The sequence below is a fragment of the Mastomys coucha genome, unplaced genomic scaffold, assembly GCF_008632895.1.
Source record: "Mastomys coucha isolate ucsf_1 unplaced genomic scaffold, UCSF_Mcou_1 pScaffold22, whole genome shotgun sequence".
Taxonomy (NCBI): domain Eukaryota; kingdom Metazoa; phylum Chordata; class Mammalia; order Rodentia; family Muridae; genus Mastomys; species Mastomys coucha.
In genome coordinates, this window is record NW_022196905.1 from 131,430,880 (window position 1) to 131,455,813 (window position 24,934).

General features: G+C 50.0%; 1 protein-coding gene across 9 annotated transcripts in view; it reads right to left on the reverse strand.

The window, feature by feature from the left end:
- Zan (zonadhesin) overlaps positions 1-24,934 on the reverse strand; it is a 100,246-nt gene that overhangs the window by 5,174 nt on the left and 70,138 nt on the right. For 7 of the 9 annotated variants that reach the window (XR_004109638.1, XM_031338346.1, XM_031338348.1 and 4 more), the window contains 26 exons: positions 24,728-24,857; positions 23,943-24,160; positions 23,349-23,490; positions 22,550-22,767; positions 22,062-22,191; positions 21,480-21,697; positions 19,713-19,854; positions 19,112-19,329; positions 17,168-17,309; positions 16,671-16,888; positions 15,703-15,829; positions 15,067-15,284; positions 13,871-14,012; positions 13,315-13,532; positions 12,822-12,963; positions 11,697-11,920; positions 10,564-10,705; positions 9,883-10,100; positions 8,671-8,812; positions 8,359-8,576; positions 5,716-5,857; positions 5,309-5,553; positions 4,149-4,278; positions 3,426-3,597; positions 2,808-2,975; positions 313-452 (listed from right to left, as the gene is read on the reverse strand). Coding sequence is in view for 8 of the 9 variants with exons in the window: in XM_031338346.1 (XP_031194206.1) it covers positions 313-452; positions 2,808-2,975; positions 3,426-3,597; positions 4,149-4,278; positions 5,309-5,553; positions 5,716-5,857; positions 8,359-8,576; positions 8,671-8,812; positions 9,883-10,100; positions 10,564-10,705; positions 11,697-11,920; positions 12,822-12,963; positions 13,315-13,532; positions 13,871-14,012; positions 15,067-15,284; positions 15,703-15,829; positions 16,671-16,888; positions 17,168-17,309; positions 19,112-19,329; positions 19,713-19,854; positions 21,480-21,697; positions 22,062-22,191; positions 22,550-22,767; positions 23,349-23,490; positions 23,943-24,160; positions 24,728-24,857 (4,564 nt within the window). In the remaining variant the exon portion in view is untranslated. The remainder of the gene's footprint in view (positions 1-312; positions 453-2,807; positions 2,976-3,425; positions 3,598-4,148; positions 4,279-5,308; positions 5,554-5,715; positions 5,858-8,358; positions 8,577-8,670; positions 8,813-9,882; positions 10,101-10,563; positions 10,706-11,696; positions 11,921-12,821; positions 12,964-13,314; positions 13,533-13,870; positions 14,013-15,066; positions 15,285-15,702; positions 15,830-16,670; positions 16,889-17,167; positions 17,310-19,111; positions 19,330-19,712; positions 19,855-21,479; positions 21,698-22,061; positions 22,192-22,549; positions 22,768-23,348; positions 23,491-23,942; positions 24,161-24,727; positions 24,858-24,934) is intronic. The other 2 variants (XM_031338351.1, XM_031338350.1) reach the window with 2 other exon arrangements.

Below are 24,934 nucleotides of genomic sequence, written 5' to 3' on the forward strand. Positions count from 1 at the left end.
ACACACACACACACACACACACACACACACACACACACACGTACAAATATTGAAGAGAAAACGCAACAAAAATATGAGGCAGAGGGGAGGAGGAATGGGATTGGACAGCGGAGAAGTGGGCGGAAGAGGGGTCCGTTTGGAATCACGTGCTGCCTTGAACCTGGGGAAGAACCAAGGCCAAGGCCAGATGGCCCGTGCTGAGGGCAGCAGCGGTGGGGACAGCAGCAGCGGCAGCGGCAGCGGCAGCGGAATTGAGATGGGGTACAGTGGCTAAGGAGTCAGACCAGTCGCTGAGCAGGGACTGAGTCTCACCACAGTGTGTATGGTCCCGCCAACCAGTCATGTTGGCACCTGCCTCCTGGCAAATGATGGCATAGCCACTGAGGATACGACATCGAAGTTCCTCTTCTTCTTTGGTCTTCCAGCCAGTGCACATATCTGACACACAGCGCCTGGGGTAGAAGGGGATGAGTGGAATCGGTGTGTTGTTAGAGAGGGGAGCCAAAGAGATCCAGCCTTGCTGAAAAAGGGCCCAGGGGTGAGAGAGAGGCTGGGAGCTGGGGAGATGGCTCCGCTGACAGAGTGCTTGCCTTGCAAGAATGGAGACCTGTTTGATTATCGGTATACAGGTCAAGAACAAGCAGGGTGTGGTGATGTAGTCTCAGTGCTGGGAAAGGGAGACAAGAGGGCCCCTGAGGGCCCAGCCAACCAGCTTAGCCTAATCAATAAGCCCTGGGTTTGAGCCAGAAAACAAGGTAGAATGTCAGAAGTCACCTAGGAAAGACTAAGGCATGCAACTGAGTTTTCTGGAGATGGCCACCATTTTACATGGCTGTGATGGGTGAGCTCTAGGATGCAGGGTCCTCAGAGACGTCATCCCAGGATCACTTCCTGCTGCTGATCTGCCTTTCCTGTCATTATTACGTATGCTAGTGACATAGCCTAATGTCATTACATAGCATCCACCTACTTTATTGAGCAAATCTCCTGCAGATCAACATGATGATGGAATTTCATAAACTAGTATTGTTTAGATGTATTAGTGACTCTATAGAATTTCTAGTTTGATTCAAATATTTTTAAGAAAAAAGTTTCAGGAGATGGTTTTAATTGTTTTGCCAGAAAGACGTAAGTTAGAATCAAGAATAAGATGTGCCCCCCTCCTCATAGAGTACTAAGTAAAGACTGCATAATGAGGAATACAATGAGCTTTCACAATTATACGAGGAAGAGAAATAGGTTTGGAACATATTTGTGATCAAGGAAAAACATTCATTCTAGGTCAGGTCCAAGGATGATGCCATGGGTGTGCACTATGATAAAGCAAGGCCGTGTGAAACTGTTGCTCTGAACTTACAATGAGCTTATAGGATGAAATGCTGCTTTGAACTCACTATTGGCATCCTTCTGTAACTGCCCTTTTCTGTAACATTTTATCTATGGGGTAGGTAATTCTTTCTTACACAGAGAACTTTCTGTCTAAAAGCTATACAAGGCTAAAAGCAATAATACACACTGGAGTGTAGTTGTTTCCTGTACGTCCAGAGTGTGGGTTTTTTTCTGCCTGGCTGACTCTCTCTCTCTTCCTCTTCTTTTCTCTCTGGCTCAGAAAGAGAAAACAAACTCCAAGCCTCTTGCCTGGCCATGAGGGGTTCCTGAACCAGAAAGAAAAGAGCCCTAGCAATTAAGCCTTTTTTCCTTAATGCCCTGCTGCTGAACATCGGGAGTTAATCACTGGAAATCAGCTAGCTGCATTATACCCTAAAACAGCAAAGAGTTAAAGAAAGAAAAAAAATGTAGCAAAATAAGGTACTTTTGCCAACACAACTGCCAGTGCCTCCATCACTGCTTCCTCAGAAAACCCTGTGACGCCAGGAAGGTTCCCAGCAGTAGAAGCTGAAGAGATGCTCACTGGGTGAAAGCACCTGCTGTTCAAGATGAGGATCTGGGTTCGAATCCCCCCCCCATGCCTAGAACTCCTGTTCTGTGGGCAGTGAAGACGGAAGGATCAATGAGGCTCAATCTCCCACAGCCTGGCCAGAAAATAGTGAGCTCCAGGTTCAGTGAGAGAGGTTCAGTCTCAATGGAATAAGGCAGAGCATGACAGGGCGGGATGCTCGACTTTCAACTCTGGTCCCCTGGTAACACATATATCCACATCCACACTCACATAAAAGGAAAGAAAGCAAAAGATAAAAACCAAGGTGGGTGGCTCTGGAAGGACATTGAAAGTTGATCTGTGACCTATGTAAATGTACATGGTATGTATATGAACAAACATCCCCCCCACACACACAAATCCAAATCTCCCTGGATGGATACATACATACATACATACATACATACATACATAAAAGCAAGCAAGATAGAGACGCAGCTTAGTGGGCAGAGTATTTGCTTAGTATTCATGAAGCTCTGGATTTCATCCCCTGAACCACATAAACCAGGCATGGTGGTGCTCACCTATAATCTCAGCACTTGGGAAGTGGAGGCAGAAAAATCAGAAGTTCAAGGTCATCTTTAGATATGTATTGGGGCTACATGAGACCCAAATAAATGAGAATAAAACAGATTTAAAAAATAGTGAAAAAGCCTGGCACCTCACACAGAAAGTCGGTGGGCTAGAGGTCCAGCTGGGGGTGGGATAAGGCATTTGATGGCAGAAAGACAGCAGACAGAATGCAGGAGTCAGTAGGAAACGAGGTCACAAGAGAAAAGAACCAAGCCAGCAGAGCTACAGGGGGTCAGAAGAGAAAACCGCACCAGGAATCCGGACCTTTCTTGTAAGTACTGGGTCTGTGACTCACTGTTCGAAGGGTTCTGGGGCTATAATCTGGTGACATGCAGCAAAGGGGCCCTGCGGATCCACAAGCACCCTACAGGCCTGGGTGCTGCTGATGAGCGCGGTGTGCTCTGGGCTGCATTCTGATTGGAGAAGGTCAGGCTCTTTGGCTCTTCCCTTTTCTGGTATGGCCCTGAAGTAGGGATGGCAAGGGGCTGCGTGAGACTCAGGAGGGAGAAAGAACCTTCCTAGGGGAAGGTAGAGGGAAGGACAAGGGCATCATGGATATTTCCAATGAGCAGCTATTCCCAATGGCCAGTAAATAGACCAAGTGACAGAAGGGGCCTCTGTGCTGAGGACCAGAGGGCAAAAGCAATGGAAAAGAGACTAGGAGATATTCAGCCCAGAGGGAGATTACCTAAAGGAAATCCCCCAGGGAGGGGCTGGGGCGTGGCTCCGTGGAAGAGCACCTGCCTAGAATCCCCCAGTGAGGGGCTGGGGGCATTGCTCAGTAATGAGTACTTTAATTCCCAGTAATGGGTGATGAGTGTGGCTCAGTGGTTGCATGCATGGGATCCAATGTTCAATCCTCTACATCTCCAATGAAAGAGTCTTGCTCGTCTCCCTGATACCCAGCCCTCACCTTGGGAATCGGAAGAAGGCATGCTTCAACTTCACCTCCCAACTGTTGCCAAAGACATGGACATCTGAGGTGACCTCTCCACTGGGCAACATGAATTCATTGGCTTGGTCCTTGTCATAGTTTCCACACAGGCCCCGTATCAGTCCACGGTATGTGGTAGGCAAGGAGATCACTGCAGGGAGGAGGAGGTCCCCTGTAGTGAGCTCAGCTCTGTCCTCCTGTCATACTGAGTGGCCCTGTCAAGCTCAGGGCTCTGTTCCCAGGTAGAACTTCTTCCCATGACCTGTCTGTCTGAGCTGAACCTCTCCCTCTTCCATCCCAGAAACGGAACTCCTGTTTTCTGGGGTTATTGGTTTGATTGTCTTAATTTTCATTTTTAAATTGCTGTTGGTTTGGTTGGTTGGTTTCTGTTTTCATTTTGAGACACGGTCTCATATAACCCAAGCTGGACTAAAACCATCTATGCAGCTGAGGCTAGCTCAAGTTCCTGATACTCCTTTATCTGTCTCCTAACTGCTAAGATTTCATGTGCTCCACAACACCCTGCACACTCTTTTTTTTTTCTTTTTGGTTTGGGTTTGACTAGGTTTCTTTGAGACAGGCTATGAGCCCTGGCTGGCATGGAAGATCCTCCTGCCTCCGTTCCTAAGGGTGGGGACTGCAGGTTCGAGCCAGTACCGCTGGCACAGAGAGTCCTCTGCAGCCTGTGTCCCTGTCCAATACCTGCAGTGTGCTTCCCATCAAAGTCCACCACCATTTCAAAGTCAGTGATGAGAAGCAGCCGCTGAGCGCGAAAGATGACCCACAGGTGCTCGTTTAGACTGTAGGGGATCGCCACCTTTTCATTGTTGACCTTAAAAGGGAAGACTGAGGCTGCAGCGCATGCTCGGTGGGCCACACCTTCTGTTGTTCCTCTCCGCACCTCCCTTTGCCCAACTCACGCTGTTATTCCAGAGTCTTCACTAACCCAGCGCTAGAGACAGCCCTTTTTTTGTTTTGTTTTTGTTTTTTGGTTTTGTTTTTTTGTTTGTTTTTCGAGACAGGGTTTCTCTGTGTAGTCCTGGTTGTCTGTCCTGGAACTCACTCTGTAGACCAGGCTGGCCTCGAACTCAGAAATCCGCCTGCCTCTGCCTCCCAAGGGCTAGGATTAAAGGCGTGTGCCACCACCGCCCGGCCGAGACCGCCCTCTTGTACCCCAGTTCCTTCTTTGCAAAATCAAAAGATGGCTCAGTGGGTAGAGGTTCTTGTCACTAACGCAGAGGGCCTGAGTCGGATTTCCAGGACCCACGTGGTACAAGGAGAGTACTGGCTCCTCCGAGTAGTCCTCTGACCCCTACACAGGCACCACAGCACACGCGTGCCCATTCGTATACACATGTGATATAAGCTAGTGTAGGTGCTAGAGAGATGAGTCATTAGTTAACAGTGTTTGCTGTTCCTCTAGAGGACCTGCATTTGTTTCCCAGAATCCTTGTGGGGATGCTCACAACTATCTATAAGCTTAGCTGCAGAGTGTATGACACTTTCTGCTGGTCTCTGTGGGTATTCATCCACGTATGACATATATTCACAGAGACACACACACACATACACAGGTAACCAAACAAACACGTAAATACTAAATAAGTGCCAAAGAAAGTTGTTTCTTAAATCAGCACTGTGGGTGGCCCAGCTCCATTTTCACACGTGCGTCACCCCTCCCCCATCTTTTAACTCTCCTCTCATCCCTCTCAGCCTTGTGCTTAGTCCCACTGTTCTGTGCCACCTTTCTCCATGAAGTTAGGCCAACTCTGGCTTCCGACACACTTCCTGACAGAGGGGTACTAGGTGGCCTACAGTAGTCTCCTTAGGTTCTTTCAAGCCTGCTCCTGCCTCTTACTCACCAACACCACCAGGTCTTCTTGGAGCTGGATTTTATAGCCATAGACGATGGTGGTCACTTCACACAAGGCTGAGCTCCCTTTGGGGGATATCTTGTTGCGCCCCTCCAGGGTCAGGGGCTCAATCCCTTTTGGGAGCTTGTCCACAGTCTTTATGAGATAGTAGTTCATACGACCCAGGAAGCGGTAAGTGACGCCATCAAACGTGAAGTAATAGGGGTCCCCAAAGATGGTACATTTTTCCAGTTCTGTCAAGAGGTGTAATCATTGAAAGGGACCTCAGCCCTGTTATTGGTCTTTCAGAATCTTCCCTACTGGGGTTCTTCTGATCACCCTCATCCCGACCCTGCCTCTGACTCTTTCAGCTATGGGGCACCCTTTCCACCTTCCCGCCCCCATGGCTCCCTTACTGTTGGCGGCACAGTCACTGCTGCCATCCTCGTTGTGCTGGCAGTGGGACCCTGACGGGCAGACGAAATTCTGGCACTGGATGACCCCGTCAGTGCAGGCACAGCTCTGGGTGCAGCCACTGGAGATCCAGGTCTTGCCTTCCTGCAGAAGCGAGGACAGAGATGGCGAGTCTAAAGAGAAGGCTTAGCTTTCTGCGTGAATGGTTTGCATTCGCTCTCTCTTCCTACAGGTCCCAACTTCATTAAGTCAACCAACTATTGGAGGAAAATACTTGAAAAACTTTTCACCTAGATTCTAGGTGTGGCTCAGTGGTAGAACCCCTGCCTAGAATCCCCCAGGGAAGGGTGGAGGCGTGGCTCAGTGGTAGAGCCCCTGCCTAGAATCCTGCAGTGAGGGGTGGAGTGTGGCTCAATGGTAGAGCTTCTGCCTAGAATCCCCCAGTGAGGGGCTGGAGGCGTGGCTCAGTGGTAGAGCCCCTGCCTAGAATCCTGCAGTGAGGGCTGGGGCGTGGTTCAATGGTAGAGCTTCTGCCTAGAATCCCCCAGTGAGGTGCTGGAGGCGTGGCTCAGTGGTAGACCAATTGCTAGAATCTCCCAGTGTGGGGGCTCAGTGGTAAAGTTAGTACCTAGCATGGATTAGGCCCTAGGTTCCAGAAAGAAAAGCCTATCTGTATTTTATGTCATCACTCTCCCAAATAATATAGTAGAACTATTTGTATAAGATTCACATAGTCTTAGTCATTATAATTCATGTAGAATTATTTAAAACATATAGGAAGACATACAAGTACTATGGATGATATAGTATGGTGGATGTATGTGTGCATGTGTTCATGTGTGTGTATTTTCATATATATGCATGTTGTGGAGGCCAAAGGGCAAGCTTATTCCCCAGGAGTTACTTCTTGTTCCTTGAGGCAGGGTCTCTCATTACGTTTTGAGGCTGGGTTGAAAGGCCGGTAAACCTTAAGGGTCTGCTGGTAGCCATTTCTTTTATTCTGGGATTACAAGTAAATACTACTACACCTGACTTTACAAAAAAAGAAAAGGCCCACACATTTATTTTGTGCATGTGGATGCCACAACATGTGTGTGGAAGGCAGAGGACATCTCCTTCAGGAGTCTATTTTGTCTACCACTATGTGGGTTTCTGGAGTCAAAGGGCTTTGTGGAATATGCATTCATCTGCTGCTTTTTCTACAGGGGTTCTAGGAATTAAGCTGATGCCCTCACGCTTGTGAGGCAAACAATTCCTGACTGATGTCTGTCCGGTTCTGTTTGTGTGATTAAAGAACCTGCTTTGAGGTTCTTAGCAGGAAAGCCCAGCTACAGTATACCCTAGACCAAAAAGCAGTGCTTCTCAACCAAGTGGGCAGCTTTGGAGAGACACATGGAGTGGCGACGGAGGAAGGACATACACACCTAGCCAGCCACATCACCCCAAACAACCCTGCAACCCAGGGGTAACAGATGCAGGCGGCCTTCACATTCCTTCTTATTTTTTGAAACGGAGTCTCTTCTAGGCCAGGCTGACCTCTAGTTAATTGCCTATGTAGTCAGAGAGGGTTTCGCACTTCTGATCCTTCTGTTCCCTTCCTGGCACTAGGATGACGGGTGTGCACCACCACACCTGCTCTATGTGGTGCTGGGGATGGGACCCAGGACTCTCTGTGAGCTACCCACTATGCTGCACTCCCAGGACTACTACATCCGTCATTTTATACAAAGGCTTGAACATCTTTGTGTCTGGGTATCTTGAGGGTGTCCTGGAACCAAGAACATCCATTGCCATGGACACCCAGGAACTGTCTTCCTCCAGAAGCCATGGATCCCTTCTCAAGACATAGCTCTTGGCCCTTCAGCTAGGTTTAGTTGAGTTAAGGTCTTGATTTTTTTTGTTGTTGTTGTTTTTTTTTTGTTTTGTTTTGTTTTGTTTTGTTTTATTTGAGACAGGGTTTCTCTGTGTAGCCCTGGCTGCCTTAGAACTCACTCTGTAGACCTGGCTGGCCTTAAACTCAGAAATCCGCCTGCCTCTGCCTCCCAAGTGCTGGGATTAGAGGCATGAGCCACCACCGCCCAGCTACCTTGAGAAAAGGTCTTAAGCTGCTCAGGCCAGTGTGAAAGTCACTGGAGAGCTCAGCATTGCCTTCCACTTCTGCCCTTCCTCTCAAGCAGCAGGGCCTCAGGGGTGACTTGTACCTTGTTCTCATTGCTCAGGAGGGGCTGGTGGACTCATCTGCAGATGAGGAGATGAGGCAGCAGGGTCCTTCCTGTTTTGTGCACCTCTACCTTGGTGTATCAGCTGTGGGGACTGTCTGACACGATTTCCAGTCTATGAGGGCTGGGAGTATTGCTGGATTGGTAAGGTGCTTGTCTATGCTGCACAGAGCCCTGAGCCCCACATAACCTAGGGGGCAGTATAACATAGGGGCAGTAGAACAGCCTGTCTGCCCAGCACTCAGGAAGTGTCGGTGTGAGACCAACCTGACCTGTATAGGTCCTTGTCTTTAAAGAGGAAAAAAAAAATCCAGTCCGCACCCTAGCAGCCTTCCTACTCCAGGTCCAGCCTTACCAACAGGGGCATCCAAGGCTGAGAAAGGCAGAGTGTGGCCACCCCAATCTCCACTTCCCACACCAACTCACAGGGATGACGTCACCCCTGATATCTTTACAGCCACACTGGTCTTTGCGCACACACGTGTCCTTATTGAGCAGGTAGTCAGGTCGACAGACACAGCCCTCCCTGCAGGTGGAGGGGGCTTTGTGGCTGGTGCCCTCACAGCGGCCGTCAGGATTGGAGCAGGAACGTAGACAGGAGGGAAGGCAGTGGGTGTAAAGGCTGTTGTCTGGGCACTTCACAGCTATGGGGTGGAGGGAGAAGAGGGCTCATGCCATGCCTCGGATCCCTGCAGCCATGAGCTGGCTCTGTCCCTCCCATCCCACGGGCTCCCTTACTGCTGGAGACACAGTTATTGCTGCCATCTTCGCTCTCCTCGCACTGGGTCCCCGAGGGGCATTTGTAACTTTGGCACTGAATGAACCCTCCCTGGCATGCACAGATCTTGGAACACCCGGAAGAGATCCATGTCTGGCCGGTCTGCAGAAGCCACAGGAAGGGAAAGAGAGAACAGAAGGGCCGGTTCTAGGAGCTTAGTTCTGTCCCAGGGTCTTTTATTTTTTTTCTTCATTTTATTTATTTTACCCAACCACAGTTTCCCCTCCTTCCTCTCTTCCCAACCACCCTCACTCCCATATCCGTTTCTCTTCAGAAAAGGGCCAGCCTCCATGGATAGATATCAAGCAGTTCATCAAATATCAAGTTTCAGTAAGACTGGGCACGTCCTATTCTCTTTAGGCTGGACAAGGCGACCCAGTAGGGGCAAAGGGTCCCCATGGCAGGCAACAGAGTCAGAGACAGCCCCTGCTCTCACTGTTAGGAGTCCCCCAAGAACACCCAGCTACACAACTGTAGTGTATGTGCAGAGGGTCTAGGTTAGTTCCGCATAGGATCCCTGGTTGGAAGTTCCTGTTCGAGGGTCTTACATTTGCCCTCTGTGTCTGTAGGTTTCATATCTATTGAGTCAACCAACTACAGATGAAAAAAGTTTTTAAAATTGCCACTGGGAGCCGAGCAGTGATGGCGTATGCCTGTAATCCCAGCACTTGGGAGGCAGAGGCAGGTGGATTTCTGAGTTTGAGACCAGCCTGGTCTACAGAGTGAGTTCCAGGACAGCCAGGGCTACACAGAGTAACCCTGTCTCGAAAAAAAAAATTGCCACTGGGACTGTGGGCATGATTCAGCCTTACTAGACTGCCCTGTGTGTGTGTGTGTGTGTGTGTGTGTGTGTGTGTGTGTGTGTGTGTGTACATCCACATTGAGGGTAGATCTTAGGTGTTGGTCCTTGCCTTCCACTTTGTACTAAGATAAGATTCATCTGTCTCCCTCTGTCTCTGTGCTGCTATGCACAGCTTGTTTGTGTTTACCACCAGAGTTGGTACCCACATTTCTTGGGATTTTTTCCTAGCTTCACCTCCTATATCACAGTCAGCTGTGCCCAGCTTCTATGGGCCATGGGGATTCAAACTCAAGTATTCACATTTGTGCAGCGAGCATTTTCTCCACTGAGCCAGCTCCCACCCCTCGTTTCAGTCACCATGCCTACTCACCTGGATGAGGCCGCCCTGGAAGTCTTTGCAGTCACAGTGCATTCTAAGCATACATTTGTTTTTATGCAGCACATAGCCAGATTGACAGACACAGCCTTCCGTGCAGGTGGAGGGAACTTCAGGGCTGGCGCCCCCACAGAGGCCCTCTGGGTCCGAGCAGGAAGGGAGACAGGAGGGGAGGCAGTCGGTGTAGAGGCTGTGGGCTGGGCACTGCAGAGCTTTGTGGTGGAAAAAGATTAGCATTAGTGTGGAGAACCAGAGGGGGCCCAAGGAATCAGAAGCCACACTAAACAGGGTAGACAGAACAACTAAGAAAAGTTGGGGTTTCCCCTGCCTCTTTTGTTATTTATCCAGCAAACATTTACTGAGCATTGACTCTGTGTGTGTGTGTGTTGTGTGTGTAGTGTGTGTCGTGTTGTAGTGTGTGTCTATGTGTGTGTCTCTGTGTCTCTCTGTGTCTGTCTGTGTGTGTCTCTCTGTGTCTCTCTGTGTCTGTCTCTGTGTGTGTCTCTGGATCTCTCTGTGTCTGTCTCTGTGTGTCTCTGTGTCTCTCTGTGTCTGTGTGTCTGTGTGCGTGTCTGTCTGTATGTCCCCAGAGAGCTAATTCCCTTCTTTCCCTTATTCTGATTCTCCCCCCATCCATGAGCACATAGCCCTAACCTTCCCCTACAGTTTCCTCACCGTAGATGACACAGTCACTGTTGCCCTCTTTATTGTCCTTGCAACGGGACCCTGTTGGGCATCCGAAGTCGTGACATTGAATAGTCCCTTCCTTGCAGATGCAGTTCTTGGTACATCCCCTGGAGACCCAGGTCTTGCCCTCCTGTAGAAGCAACAAGTCAAGGACAGAAGAGAGGACCACAGCACTGTGTGTAGCGGCTGTCTGAGGGACTTATGTTTGCTATTCCTGTCTGCAGGCTCTATGCCTATTGAGTCAGTCAACGGTGTGTGGAAAATATTTTTAAAACAATTGCTACTCTGGCTGTGAGCATACCTTACTTAGCTTGACTACTATCCCCAATAAGTAGCAGGGGGCATGGCTCCGTATTAGAGCACCTGCCTAGAGTCCTCTACAGATGGGCTGAAGATGTGGTTCAGGGATAGAGAGCAACTGCCTAGAACCCCTAAGCAAGGGGATGGGCGTGTCGCTCAGCAGTACAGCACTGGCCTAACATATGCCGAGAACTGACCGACCTTCAGCTGCAGGGCAAGCTATACAGACAGGAAAAATCACGTGGCAAGACAGAGAAAAGGAGAAAATGGCTCCCAAGCCCACTTTTTAAAAAGCACACATTTGCCAGGCAGTGGTTAGGGAGTGGTGGAGCACTTGGGAGGCAGAAGCAGGCAGATTTCTAAGTTCGAGGCCTGTCTGGTTTGCAGAGTGAGTTCCAGGACAGCCAGGGCTACACAGAGAAACCCTGTCTCAGGAGAAAAAATAAATAAAAAGCACACATTTATGTTTGAGTATGTCTGTGACTGTACATATACTCCTGAAGGTCAGAGGACATTTTTAGGGGTTGGTTCTTGCATTCCACCTTGCACTGAAACAGTCTCTCTCTCTCTGTCTCTTTGTCTCTCTTTCTGTCTGTCTATTCTCTCTCTCCCATCTTGGTTCTGGTGATGTTCACATTATGACATACATCAGAATGTCTAGCCTGCAGGTTTCTTGTCCTGCTTGCACCTCCTGTATTTTAGTAGGAGCTCTGGGATTATAGACACGGAATATCATGCCTAGCTTAAATGGATTATGGGGACTTGACCGGAGGTCCTCACACACTGAGTTATCACCAACCCCATTCTTCACGGCCACTCACCTGGACGAGAACGCCATGGGTGTCCTTGCAGCCACACTCACTGCTGAGCACACATCTGTCGTCGTCGTAACTCAGCACATAGTCAGGTTCACAGACACAGCCCTCCTTGCAGGCCGAGGAGGCTTTGGGGCTGGTGTCCTCACAGTGGCCATCAGGGTCTGAGCAGGAAGGCTGACAGGGTGGGAGGCAGTTGGAGTAGCGACTGTGGGCCGGGCACTGCACAGCTATGTAATGGAGGGAAAGCAAGGTAAGCGGAGAGGTCTAGAGGGCACCCAAGGATGTAAGGACTAAGGAAACAAGGCAGGGCAGAAGAGGCTAACTGAAGCAAGGGGTTTCCTTCTTTTGTTATTCATTCAGCAAACATTAACTGAGCATCAACTGTGTGCCAAGCCCAGAGGAAAAAAAAAGAGTGGTTTTTCTCAACTCATTATGAGAAACTGACACCCAGAGAGAGAATCGATTGTTTGGCAAGGTCTGTGTGGGAACCCGGAGAGAAGAAAGTGAGAAAGGCTGGATCTGCCAATGGGACATTGTTCTCACGGTTAGTTTTAACTTCCAATTTGGTGCCATGTAGAATCGTCTAGGAAGGGAGTCTTAGTCAAGTATTGTCAAGGTCAGAGGGAAATGTCTGTGGGAAGCCGTCTTGACCGCTTTAATTGACCTAGGCAGATCTGGTACACTGTGGATGGCAAACGCTCTGGGTTTGGCCCAGGACTGTATACAGTAGCGAAGGCAGGCCGAGTACTACTAAGCCTGCATTGCTCATCGTTCTCGACTGTGTCTGTGTAACAACTCTCAGTTTCTGACACTTCGACCTCCCCACAGTGACAGACTAGTACTGCAACTGTGAGCCTGTGAGCTGCCAGAAGCCCTTAGCCCCCAAGCTGCTTCTTGTCGCAGTCGCAGTGTTTTATCACAGTCACAGAAATGAACTAGGATGCTGACCACTGAGAGACTAACACACACCATGAAGGGACACACTGTAGTCATGGTCCCCAGGATTCCTTCCCACCATGTTACCTCCTGTCCCTGACCTCTTAGTCCCAGAGGACTAAGCTCCTTCTTGCCCTGCCCCCGATTCCTCCACAGGGACACTCTCTCCACCTCCCCTCATGGCTCCCTTACTGATTTCAACACAGTTACTGTTGCCATCCTCGATGTCCTGGCACTCGGTTCCTGAGGGGCACGCAAAGTCGTGGCACTGAACAAGTCCTCCCATGCAGGTGCATCTCTGGGAACAGCCTGTAGCAATCCAGTCCTTACCCGCCTACAGAAGCCACAGGGAGGATGCAGGAAGTAAGGACAAAGGGGCCAGCTATAAGGAGACAGCCTTAGCCTCCTGTCTGAAGGTTCCTTATGTATTGCACCAACTTCATATGGGTGGGAAACAGAGGGAAAAGACTGTGTCCAGAGCTGTTGAGTGGTAGCGGGCTTATGCAGACTCTACTAGGAAGAAGATGGGAGTAGGCCTCTGTCTTAGAGGATCTCTAGAATCCTCCATCGATGGGGTGGAATGTGTCTCAGAGACAGAGCATGTCCTCCAGGGCCCATGATAGAGTGCTGTACATCCCAGGCTCACGGGATAGAGGGCAGGAGGAAGGATCCCCAGCCCACTCACCGGAATGAGGGTACCCTGGGAGTCTTTGCAGCCACACTGAGTTCTGGGTACACACTTGTCCTTATTGAACACAAAGCCAGCGTGGCAGAGGCAACCTTCTATGCAGGTAGAGGGGCTTTTGGGGCTGGCACTCTCACAGCGGTCATTCATGTTGGAGCAGGATGGGATACAGGAGGGAAGGCAGTCGGTGTGGTGGCTGTGGGCTGGGCATTTCAGAGCTATGGGGTACAGGGGAGTGAGATTAATGCATAGGGCTTGGGAGAGCCTAAGGAAGTAGGAGATAAACTATGCTAGGCAGAATGACAAGTTTATTCATATAATGAGCACAAACTGTGTGCTGAGTCCTGAGGGAAGGAAGCAAGAGGAATGTGTCTCCAAAGTCAACTGCTGGGAGATAAATACAGAGACAAGACCCTGCTGCAGCCCCCAGAGCCTCCCTGCCGTGGTACCTAGGATCCTGACCTCTCAGGCCCAGGAGACTAAGCTCCTTCTTGCCCTTGTTTCAGATAGATCCATCCATGAGCACACCCTCTCCGTTTTCCCATGCCTTCCTTACCAATTTTGGCACAGTTACTGCTGCCATCAACACTGTCCTTGCATTCAGTCCCCAAGGGACACTTGAAATTCTGGCAATGAATGTCCCCTTCTTTGCAGGTACAGTTTTGGGTACAGCCTCTGGTGAGCCAGGTCTTGTCTGCCTACAGATACAGAAATAACGGAGAGAAAAGAAGCCGACAGAGATGACAGTTCTAGGGAGACAGCTTTATGCCCTGTCTGAAGGACGCACATCGTCCTCCCTGTCAACTCTATACAACCAACCAATCACAGGTAGAAAATACTGGAAAAACTATTACAACTGGAAGTTTTGGTATATCTCAGTAGGATTGTACCTACCCAGAATCCCCCAGTGAGGAGCTGGGGGCGTGGCTCAGTGGTAGAGCATCTGCCTAGAATCCTCAGTGAGGGGCTGGGGGCGTGGCTCAGTGGTAGAACTGTGGCTTAGGAACAATGTCCTGTAGGCATCTGCCTGTGAACATAGCTTAGTTACAGAGCAAAGCTATCTAGTACTTGCCTTGAATTCCCAAGTGGTAAACATGTAAGGGAGATATGTGGTTAGATGGTAGGGCACTTGCCTAGGACGGACCAGGCTTCACACCGCCAGGCCAGTGATACAGACAGCAGGACCTCAGGTGAACAGAAGCAGAGGTGGGAGACATGGCTCCCAATCTTACTTTGAAAAAAAATTGTTTTGTTTGTGTGTGTGTGTGTGTGTACATACATGTGCACAGACAATGGCACACGTGTGGTGGTCAGAGGACAGCTTGTGGGACTCAATTTTCTCCTTCAACCACATGAGTTCCAGAAATTATTTTGGCCTTCAGGCAAATGCCTTTAACTACTGAGCCACGATCTAGGCATGCTACTTCTTTTTAAACAAATCTCTGTGTGTGTGTTCTATGTTTAGTCATGGCACACATGATTAGTCGGGATCAGAGGACAAATCTTGGGTGTTGGTACTCACCTTTCACCTTACAATCAGACATTCTGACAGCACCTGACTATCATGCCCCTAAATTTTGGGGGGCTAGCTGTCTCTGCCTCCCGTGTCACATGGGTAGCCTGGGATATCACAAATGCTTCTTCCTATAAAGAGTTCCCTGAACAGTGGACATTCCAAACATGTCCTCATACTTGTGCTGAATCAGGTCCTCCCTCACTGAGCCATCTGCCCACGACCACCATCTTACTCACCGGGATGAGATCACCATGGGCATCCTTGCAGCTGCACTGAATTCTGAGCACACACGTGTCCTCATTGAGCACGTAGCCAGATTTACAGACACAGCCCTCCTTGCAGGTGGAGGGGGCTCTTGGGCTGGTGCCCTCACAGAGGCCTTCTGGGTCAAAGCAGGATGGTAGACATGAGGGAAGACAGGTGGTGTACTGGCTGTGGGCTGGGCACTGTATAGCTATGAGGGAAGAGACAGTAGTGTTAGCAGACAGGGACAGAGGGGCCCAATGACACAGAGGCTGCAGAAACCAAACTGGGATGAATGACCAACACAACTTGTGCCTCCATCTTTTTTTGCTTTTTTGTCTTTCCTTCTGTTAGTCATTCAGCAATCATTTATTGGGCATGGGCTGGGTGCCAGCCCTAAAAAGAGAACAAAAGACCGTTTCTCCCAAGTCAATGTGGGAACATAACCTCTGAGAGAGTAGTACTGAAAAGAGATGCAGTCCAGAGAGGTCCCCATCCCCCAAATTTCTCTGTACTGTGGTATTTCTTATTCTCAACCTCCAAATCCAGGGGACTAAGCTCTTTCTTGCCCCGTCTGACCCCTTCAGCCATAAGCACACCCACCCCACCTCCCTCCATTGCCCTCTTACTGATTTTGGAACAGTTACTGTTCTGGCACTGAGTCCCTGGGGGGCAGGTGAAGTTGTGACACTGGACAGTCCCTCCCATGCAGGTACAGCTCTGGGAGCAGTCACTGGAGATCCAGGTCTTGCCTGCCTGCAGAAGCCGTGGGAAGCAAAAGGAGTGAGGACAGAGAGGGCTTTCCAGGGATCTGGGCTCACCTCCTGTCTGTCCTCCCTATCTGACCATATGCTCTATGTGTAGTGAGTGAGCCACGCATAGGCAGAGACTATTTGAAAAGGAGCTATATGTGGGAAAGGGGGCCTATCAGCTCATGCTCATAAATCCTCAGCAGGGGCCTCTGAGGATCTCCCAGTCCAATACCTCGCCAGCCTGGAATCCTACCATGAGAGGCTTGGTGGTATACACTTCCCCGGATGGACTGGTGGTGTGGATCAGTGGTAGAGCATTTGCTTAGCCTGTTCTAGAACCTGACCAACTTTCAAACTCAAGGGCTAGACAGACAGGCAGGAGCATCCCAGGCAGAGATAATGAGAAAGAAGCAAGGAGAAAGTGGACCACATTCAACTTTTAAAATGTTTCATATAGTCCTATGAGCAGGGACGACTTCGCTGTTAAGAGCACTTACTGCCGTGTAGAAGACCCAGTTCAAGTCCCAGCACCCAAATGGCAACTTACAATTACTCTAACTCCAGTTCCAGGAGATCCAGTGCCCTCTTTTAGCCTTTGTGGGCACCAGGTTCTCCAGCGATACCCATGAATAGAAAATACATGCGAGTACTCGCACACATAAAAAAGAAATCTTTATAAAGATTGCACAACGTGTGTGGTATTGTGTTCATGTGTGTGAGTGCTGGCCCACAGGTAACATGCCTATCTACAGTGGGTTGTGGAGATTCAGGTCCTCATACTTGCACAAAACATCAACCAACCCATTGACCTGGCGTCCCTAATCCCATTCTCCACGACCACTCACCGGGATGAGGCCACCCTGGGCATCTCTGCAGCCACAGTGAATTTGGAGCACACAGTTCTGATTATGCACCACGTAGCCAGGTTGACAGAGGCAGCCCTCCTTGCAGGGAGATGGGACTTTGGGACTGGCATCCTCACAGTGGCCATCCAGATCAGTACAGGAAGGCTGACATGCGGGAAGGCAGTCTGTGTAGTGGCTGTGGGCGGGACACTGAAGAGCTATGGGGTGGAAGGAGATTAGGATTACTGGATGGGGCCCAATGACCCACAGAGCTTGAGGCTTTTGTCCCTGGGACTACTAATTTTGAGAAAATTTACTGAGCACGGGATGTGTGTCAAAAGCCCTTAGCAAAGTAATAAGAATGATCTCCCAGCTAAGTGAAGAAGACCAATCAGTGAGAAACCAGCGCCAAGAAAGGTCTCAGCAGAATCTCTCCCCGTTGTGGCACCTAGTATCCCGGCCTCTTGCCCTCCCCACCTTGCCCGTGGCCCCCTTACAGAGTTTGGCACAGGCACTGGTGTTATCATTGTTCTCCTTGCAGTAAGTCCCTGGGGGACACTGGAAATTCCTGCACTGGATGGCCCCTCCCAGGCAGTTACAGGTCATAGAACAGTCACTGGAGATCCACGTCCTGCCTGCCTGCAGACGTCATGGAAAGAGAATGGAAATGAGAAAGAAGCCGGCGCTAAGGATGCAGCCTCACTGTTCCAGGGTATGTTGGTTTGTCTTCACTCTCTGCAGGTTTCACATCTATTGAGTCAAAAAACTATGGGTGGACTTAGGATCCAGGGCTTTGAGTTGACTCATCTCTGAATAGATGGAGCATGTGAAAGGGCTGATCTTGCTGATCCAATGCTGCAGGATCTCTATGATCCAGGGTGATGACAGGATAACCAGGAAGCGTCCCGGTGAGGATCCAATAGCAGAAGCCAGAGGCCTCAAACCAGACAGTGACTTATTGTAATGAACATTTGCAAGGAAAGATGTGTGGACAAAGAGGGGGTGCTGTAGAGCAGACACTGGCACACCACGGCTTCCACGAAGAGATGCTTTCTATGGTTTATTTTGGTTTGATTATCTATTTTTGTTTTTGTTTTCTTTTGGTGGGGAAGTTGTCGGGGCTGAGGGTGACTATGAAGAGATGGGGTGGTAAGCAGGATGGGTGTGTGATGTTAAACTCACAAAGAGTCAATAAAAAGTTAAAAAAAAACTATGGGTGGGAAATATTCAAAGAAATAATTGCATTTGGAGTGTGGGCAAATCTTAGAGGTGTAATGCCTCCTGGAACGCTGTAGTTAGGAACTGTAGACATGGTTCAGTTACAGACAGCCTGCCTAGAACTCTCATTGATGGGTTGCAGGGCATGGCTCAGTGGTAGAGCACTTGTCTCTCCTGTGCTAGGCCTTGACCGTCCTTCATACTCCAGGGTCAGTCCTAAAGACCGATGCATCCTCATGGCAGTGCATGCCTTTAATCCTAGCACTCAGGAGACAAAGTCAGACAGACAGATCTCTGTGAGTTCGAGACCAGCCCTCTCTGTGTGTATAGTGAGTTTCAGGACAGTCGGGGCTATGTAGGGAGAGGAGCAGATACTAAAATCTGATTCCCTAATTGTTTCTTGATTATGTCAATAAAGGCGGCAGAAGCCAATGGTTGGATGAAGAGAAAAAGGTGGAACTTCCAGGTCCTATGAGGGAGAGGAGGAAAAGAGAAAGAGAGAAGGGCTTTTCAGCCAGGCGAATCACATAAGGCCTGGTACTGAATCGTTGGTGGCCTCTGCCACCAAACGCCACCAGAAGAATCCTGACATAGAATAGCTGACGAGTTGAGAGCGAGAGAATACCACACAGCACTTGTGCTATTTGGCTGGTGTTAAAGTGTTAGAACTGTCTGGTGTCACAGCCTGAGTGGTTGGTGGAGCTGAGTGAGACTGGAGCTGCTTGGCGAACCTAACCATGGGGGTGAGATGGCTGTTGCCAGCACTGGACTAGGAGCGTGGGTTCTTAAAACTACAGGCAACAGGGCTATGTAGAGAGACCATATCTCAAAATACAGAAACAGAAACAAAACAAACAACAATACAGTCGCATCCGGGGTTAGCCGAGGGAAGAAGTGGCATTTCACTTTTATTTTAAATCTTAGTGTGAGAATCTCTTCTCATGTATGTTACTGTGTGGGAGTATCTGTGCATGGATGTGTGAAGGTCAGAATATAATCTGGAATGTATCATGTATTGGGAGTCTATTTTTGTCTCTCTCTAATCACAAGACTAGCTAGCCTGGGGATTCTCTTGTCTCCAAGTAGAAGCTAGAGGCTACCATGTCCAACTCACATAGGTTCTGGAGATTCAAACTCAGGTCCTCACACTTGCAAGGCAAACATTTTACCCAGTGAGCCATTTCCTCAGCCACCCGCCAATCCCACTCTCCACGCCCACTCACGGGAATGAGGCCACCCTGGGAGTCTTTGCAGCCACACTGAATTCGGAGCACACACTTATTGTTATTTAACAAGTAGCCAGGTTGACAGATACAGCCCTCCTTGCAGAGAGAGGAAGCTCTGGAGCTGGACTCCACGCAGCTGCCATTCAGATTGGAACAGGAAGGTAGACAGGCAGGAAGGCAGTCGGTGAAGTGGCTGTGAGCAGGGCACTGCAGAGCTGTGGGGTAGAGAGGGTAGAGTTAATGAGGGGAGCCAAGCGAGCACAGGTTAGAGAAACCAAATATGGCAGGATGAGCAACAGAACTTCGTTTTCTTTTTGTTACTCATTTAGGAAACATTTACCAAGTGTGGGCTTTTTGCTAAGCCCTGGGGAAGAAGGTATGAAAACTGATTTTTAGTAAGTGTGGGAGACTAAAAAAATGATGTAGCCCAGCCCAGCCTAGCCCAGCCCAGCCCAGAGCTGGGTGTCCAGAATTCCTCCCACTGTGGGACCTCCTATCCTCAACCTCCAAGGCCAGAGGACTAAGTTCCTTCATACCCCACCTCTGGTCCCTCCAGCCATGAGCACACTGTCCCTCTCTTCCCCCATGGCTCCCTTACAAATTTTGGTGCAGTTACTGCTGCCATCTTCGTTGTCCTTGCAGTATGTCCCTGGGGGACAGTGGGAATTACGGCACTGAACAGTCCCTTCCACGCAGGTACAGCTCTGGGTACAGCCTGGGGAGGTCCAGGTCTTGCCAGCCTGCAGAAGTCACAGGAAAAGAAAGGGAGGGTATCCTAGACAGATTCACCTCCTGTCTGAAGTATTTGCATTTGCCCTCTGTCTACAGGTTTGACAACAATTCAGTCAAAAACTAGAGATGGAAAATATTGAAAAAAAGATTCTATCTAGGGCAAGTGGGTTAACTTCGTGGTAGAGTATCCATGTAGAATCCCCCAGTGAGAGGCTAGTAGTATGTCTCACTGGTAGAGCCCCTGCCTAGAATCCCCCAGTGAGGGGCTGGGGGCGTGGCTCAGTGGTAGAGCCCCTGCCTAGAATCCCCCAGTGAGGGGCTGAGGGCGTGGCTCAGTGGTAGAGCCCCTGCCTAGAATCCCCAGTGAGGGGTTGGGGGTGTGGCTCAGTGGTAGAGCCTCTGCCTAGAATCCCCCAGTGAGGGGCTGGGGGCGTGGCTCAGTGGTAGAGCCCCTGCCTAGAATCCCCCAGTGAGGGGCTGAGGGCGTGGCTCAGTGGTAGAGCCCCTGCCTAGAATCCCCCAGTGAGGGGCTGGGGGTGTGGCTCAGTGGTAGAACATAGGTCTACAATCCTCAGAAGGGACTCTGAGCAAGGCTCAGTCACACAGCTCACTTGCATACACAGTCATCACTTGGGAGGCCAGGTACATGGCTCAGTTGTAGAGTTCTTGCCCAGCAAGTGCCAGGCTCTGAGCGAGTTTCAAACTCAAGGGCCAGTCAGAGACATGAGTACACATGTGGAGGTCAGAGGACAACTTGTGTGAGTCAGTTCTTTCTTTCACCATGTGGGTCTTGGTGATCACACTTGGGTGTTCAGGCTTGAGAGCAAGTGTCTTTTTGGAGCCATTCCCTGATCCCTATCTTTGTAAAAAATAATCTTTACTTAAAAATTTATTATGTAGCAGCTTGTGTTCCTATGGTACCTATGTTACCCAAAAACCTGTTTGCAGTGTCCTGTGTTTAGGCTAAAGGAAGCTTGTCCCTAGTTGGCTCTGATTGGGAAATAAAGTTGCTATTGGCCAATAGCTGGGCAGGGAGACAGAGACAGGACTTTAAGGATTCCAAGGCAAAATGCAGGAGAGGTGAAGAGAGGGTCTGCCATGAGAGGGGCGTAGGATGGACCATACCAGGAAGGAGCAGGAGGGTGAGGTGGCCGAAATGTAAGCGCAAAGGGAAAGCGGCCCCATGGGAGGGCTGCCCGAAGGAAGCAGGGCAACAAAGATAAATTTAGATTTAGAAAGTGTTAACTCAAGAATATCAGAGGGCAGTATAATAGTCCTGTATATGTGTGTGTGTGTGTTTCATTGTTGAATACAGAGCCCTATGAGCATCCACCAGAAGACAGAGCCAGGACACAGAGCCAGGAGACAGAGCGGTTTAAGTGCAGGAGAAACGGTCAGAGTATTGACTGGGTCTCACTTCCTACACCTCGTGTTGAGACATGGTCTCCTTTTCTCTTGGCTCACCATTGCTATTCTTCACAGGGAATATCTGGCCAGCCAGCTTGCAAGCTTCTGGGGATTCCAAGCCCAGCTTAACGTGGGTACAGATCCTGGCCCTTGCATAGTAAGCACTTGGTTCAGCGAGCCATCTTCCCAGCCGCCTCGATCCCACTTCCCACCCACACCCACTCACCGGAATCAGGCCACCCTCAGCATCCTTGCAGTCACAGTGATTCTGAAGTACACACTTGTCCTTATTCAGGAAGTAGCCAGATTGACAGATGCAGCCCTCCTTGCAGACGAAGGGGAATTTGGGGCTGGTCTGCTCACAGCGGCCATCCAGGTTGGAACAGGAGGGTGGACAGGAGGGAAGGCAGCTGGTGAAGTGGCTGTGGGCTGGGCACTGCAGAGCTGTGCGGTGCAGAAAGAGCTGGTTTAGTAGAGAAGATGAGAGGAGGCCCAGGACTGCAGAAGCCAGGTTAGGTAGAACGAAAGAAGACTTGAGCTTCCCCACCACACTTTTATTGTTCATCCTAAAAGCATTTGCCAAGCATGGCTTTTGTGACAAGTATGTATAGAAGAAAGTATAAAGAATGAATCTCCCAAGTCAATATGGGAGGTCACCCATTGGGAGACTAACACTCAGAAGGGACTCAGCTGTGGTACCAGAGAATCCACCCTACTACGGGCTCAGAGGAAGCAGCTCTTTGCTGCCTCGCTCTGGTCTCTCCAGCCACGAGCACACCCCTCCTACCTTCCCCCATGGCTCTCTTACGTATTTTTTCACAGTTATTGTCGATGTTGCAGTACGTCTCTGGGGGACACTGGAAATCCTCGCACTGAATGACCCCTTCCACGCAGGCACACCTCTGGGTACAACCTGAGGAGATCCAGGTCTTGCCAGCCTGCAGAAGCCACAGGAAATGGAAGGAAGGAAAGTCTGAGGGTGGCTATTTATTTGTGTGTGTGTGTGTGTGTGTGTGTGTTTCCGTGTGAGTGTATGCATATAATTGTCCATGGAGGCCAGAAGACACATCAGTCCCTTGGGGCTGAAGGTTTAGGTTTTTGTGAGTAGCCTTACATAGTGCTAGGATCCAAACTCCAATCCTCTTGATAGACTAGCATGTGCTCTTAAGCACTGAGCCGTCTCTGTGTCCCCTCTTGTCTGGGGTGCCTACATCTGCCCTCATTGTCTACAGACTTCACACCAGTTGGGTCTACTGGCTGTCCCCCACTGCCACTCTGACATCCACGCTCACTCACCTGAATGACAGCATCCTGGGCGTCTCTGCAGCCACACTCAATTTTAAGAATACACTTGTCTTTATCCAGCACATAGCCAGGTTCACAGATGCAGCCCGCCTTGCAAGTAGAGGGGACTTTAGGGCTGGTGCCCCCACAGAAGGCATTGGGGTCCAAGCAGGAGGGGAGACAGGTGGGAAGGCAGTCGGTGTAGAGGCTGTGGGCTGGGCACTGCAGAGCTATGGGATTAGTGGAGAGGGCACAAGGAAACAGAGGCTGTGAATACCAGACTAGGCAGCATGGCCAACAGAGTCTCAGGCTTTTCCCCGTCTCATTGTTCAAATAGTAAACATTTGCTGAGGATGTGTTCTGCCTCCAATTGGGAGGGCAGAAGGAAGCATAACAGTTCTGTCTAACCTAGTGGGGGGACTTGTTGCAGCATTTTCTCTATCCATTCACATTAGGGCAGTGACAGGCCTGTGGTTGGACAGGAATAGAGAGGTGGAGCTAGAAGTTGAGGAGGGAAAAGGGCAGAGAGGGGGAAGGCAGCAGAGAATCATCCTCATGGGGGCAGGTGAAGATGACGATCCAGACCCCGCGTGGTTTTAATCAGCCACAGGTAGTTCATTTTAATATTTCCCACAACAGAGACTTTACCACTGAGAGACTAACACCAGAAGGGACTCAGCCATGCCCTATGACCCCCAAATCCCTCTTCCCTCATCGTCAACCTCTTAAGTGGGAGTTATGCTTCTTCTTGCCCTGCCTCAGTCTCCTAGCCATGAGCACCCCAGCCCCTCCTCCCCCATAGCACTCTTACTTATTTTGGTACAGTTACTGCTGTCATCTTCATTGTCCTTGCAGTACATCCCTGGGGGACACTGGAAATTCCAGCACCGAACAGCCCCTCTCACGCAGGTACAGCTCTGGGTACAGCCTGGGGAGGTCCAGGTCTTGCCAGCCTGCAGAAGCCATGGGAAGGGAACAGAGGGGCTGGTTAAAGGAAGACAACCTTAGGCCTGCCTAAGGGGGTTTTCAGTTTCCCTCCCATTCTCTGGGACCACATCTATTGAGTCAACCATTAGTACATGGAAAGTATGTTTTAAGATACTGCATCTGTGAACAGGGGAGTTAGCTCAGCAGTAGGGTACTTGACTCGAATCCGTTTCAACAAACAGCATGTCTAGACTTACTATTAAGTCTAGGGCATGCTTCAGTGGTATAAGAACTCTACAACAAGGGGCTAGGAATGGTTCTCAGGGAAAGAGCATTTGCCTAGCCCATGCCAGAACAGACCTTCATTCACATTCCAAGGCCAGCTATACAGACATGAGCACTGCGCATGAGCATCACAGACCAAGAGCCACAGAATAAAAAATAAAAACAGTCATTCCCATTCCCCGCTTCCACTCACTGGAATGAGAGTGCCCTGTGCATCTTTGCAGCTACACTCATTTTTGGGCACACACTTTTTCCTGTCAAGCACAAAGCCAGGGTGGCAGAGGCACCCTTCCGTGCAGGTGGAGGGGGGTCTGGGGTCACGGCCTTTACAGCGGCCCTTTGGGTCCAAGCAAGAAGGTGGACAGGGAGGAGAGCAGTTCGTGTAGCTGCTGTTGGCTGGACACTTTAGACCTGTAAAGTGGAGGAAGGGTGCAGTTAGTGGAGTGGACCAGAGGAAGCCCACGGCAGCAGAAACGCAGACTCCACAGAATGCCTGAGAAATCCTGCTTCCACCCCACTTCCATTTACTACTCATCCAGCAAGCATTCACCAAGCATGCCCTGTTTGCCAATCAAAGATTAAGTTAAAAGAAAGTGTGTGTCACCGGGCAGTGGTGGCGCACGCCTTTAATCCCAGCACTTGGGAGGCAGAGGTAGGCGGATTTCTGAGTCTACAGAGTGAGTTCCAGGACAGCCAGGGCTACACAGAGAAACCCTGTCTCGAAAAAAAAAAAAAAAAAAAAAAAGAAGTGTGTGGGGGGAGGGACTCCCACAAGTCCAAGTCCATGTGGAGAATAACATTGAGAAGGGACTCAGTCCACGCATGGCTCCCGAGGCTCTGGACTGCAATACCTTCCATGCCCAAGCTCTAAAGCCCAGGGGACTAAGCTCCTTTCTGCCCTGCCTCTGGTTCCTCCAGCCACCAGGACACCTTCTCCACCCTCCCCCATGGCTCCTTACTGATTTTGTAACTCCTTACAGTTACTGCTGCCATCTTCATTGTCCCTGCAGTACATCCCAGGCGGACACTGGAAACGCAGGCACTTGATGGTTTCTCCTATGCAGATACAGCTCTGGGTACAGCCTCTGGAGACCCAGGTCTTGTCTTCCTGCAGAAGGCACAGAAAGAGACAGGAAGTGGAGGGAGGAGGGGCTGGCTAGAGACAGCCTCATCTGTCCAAAGGCA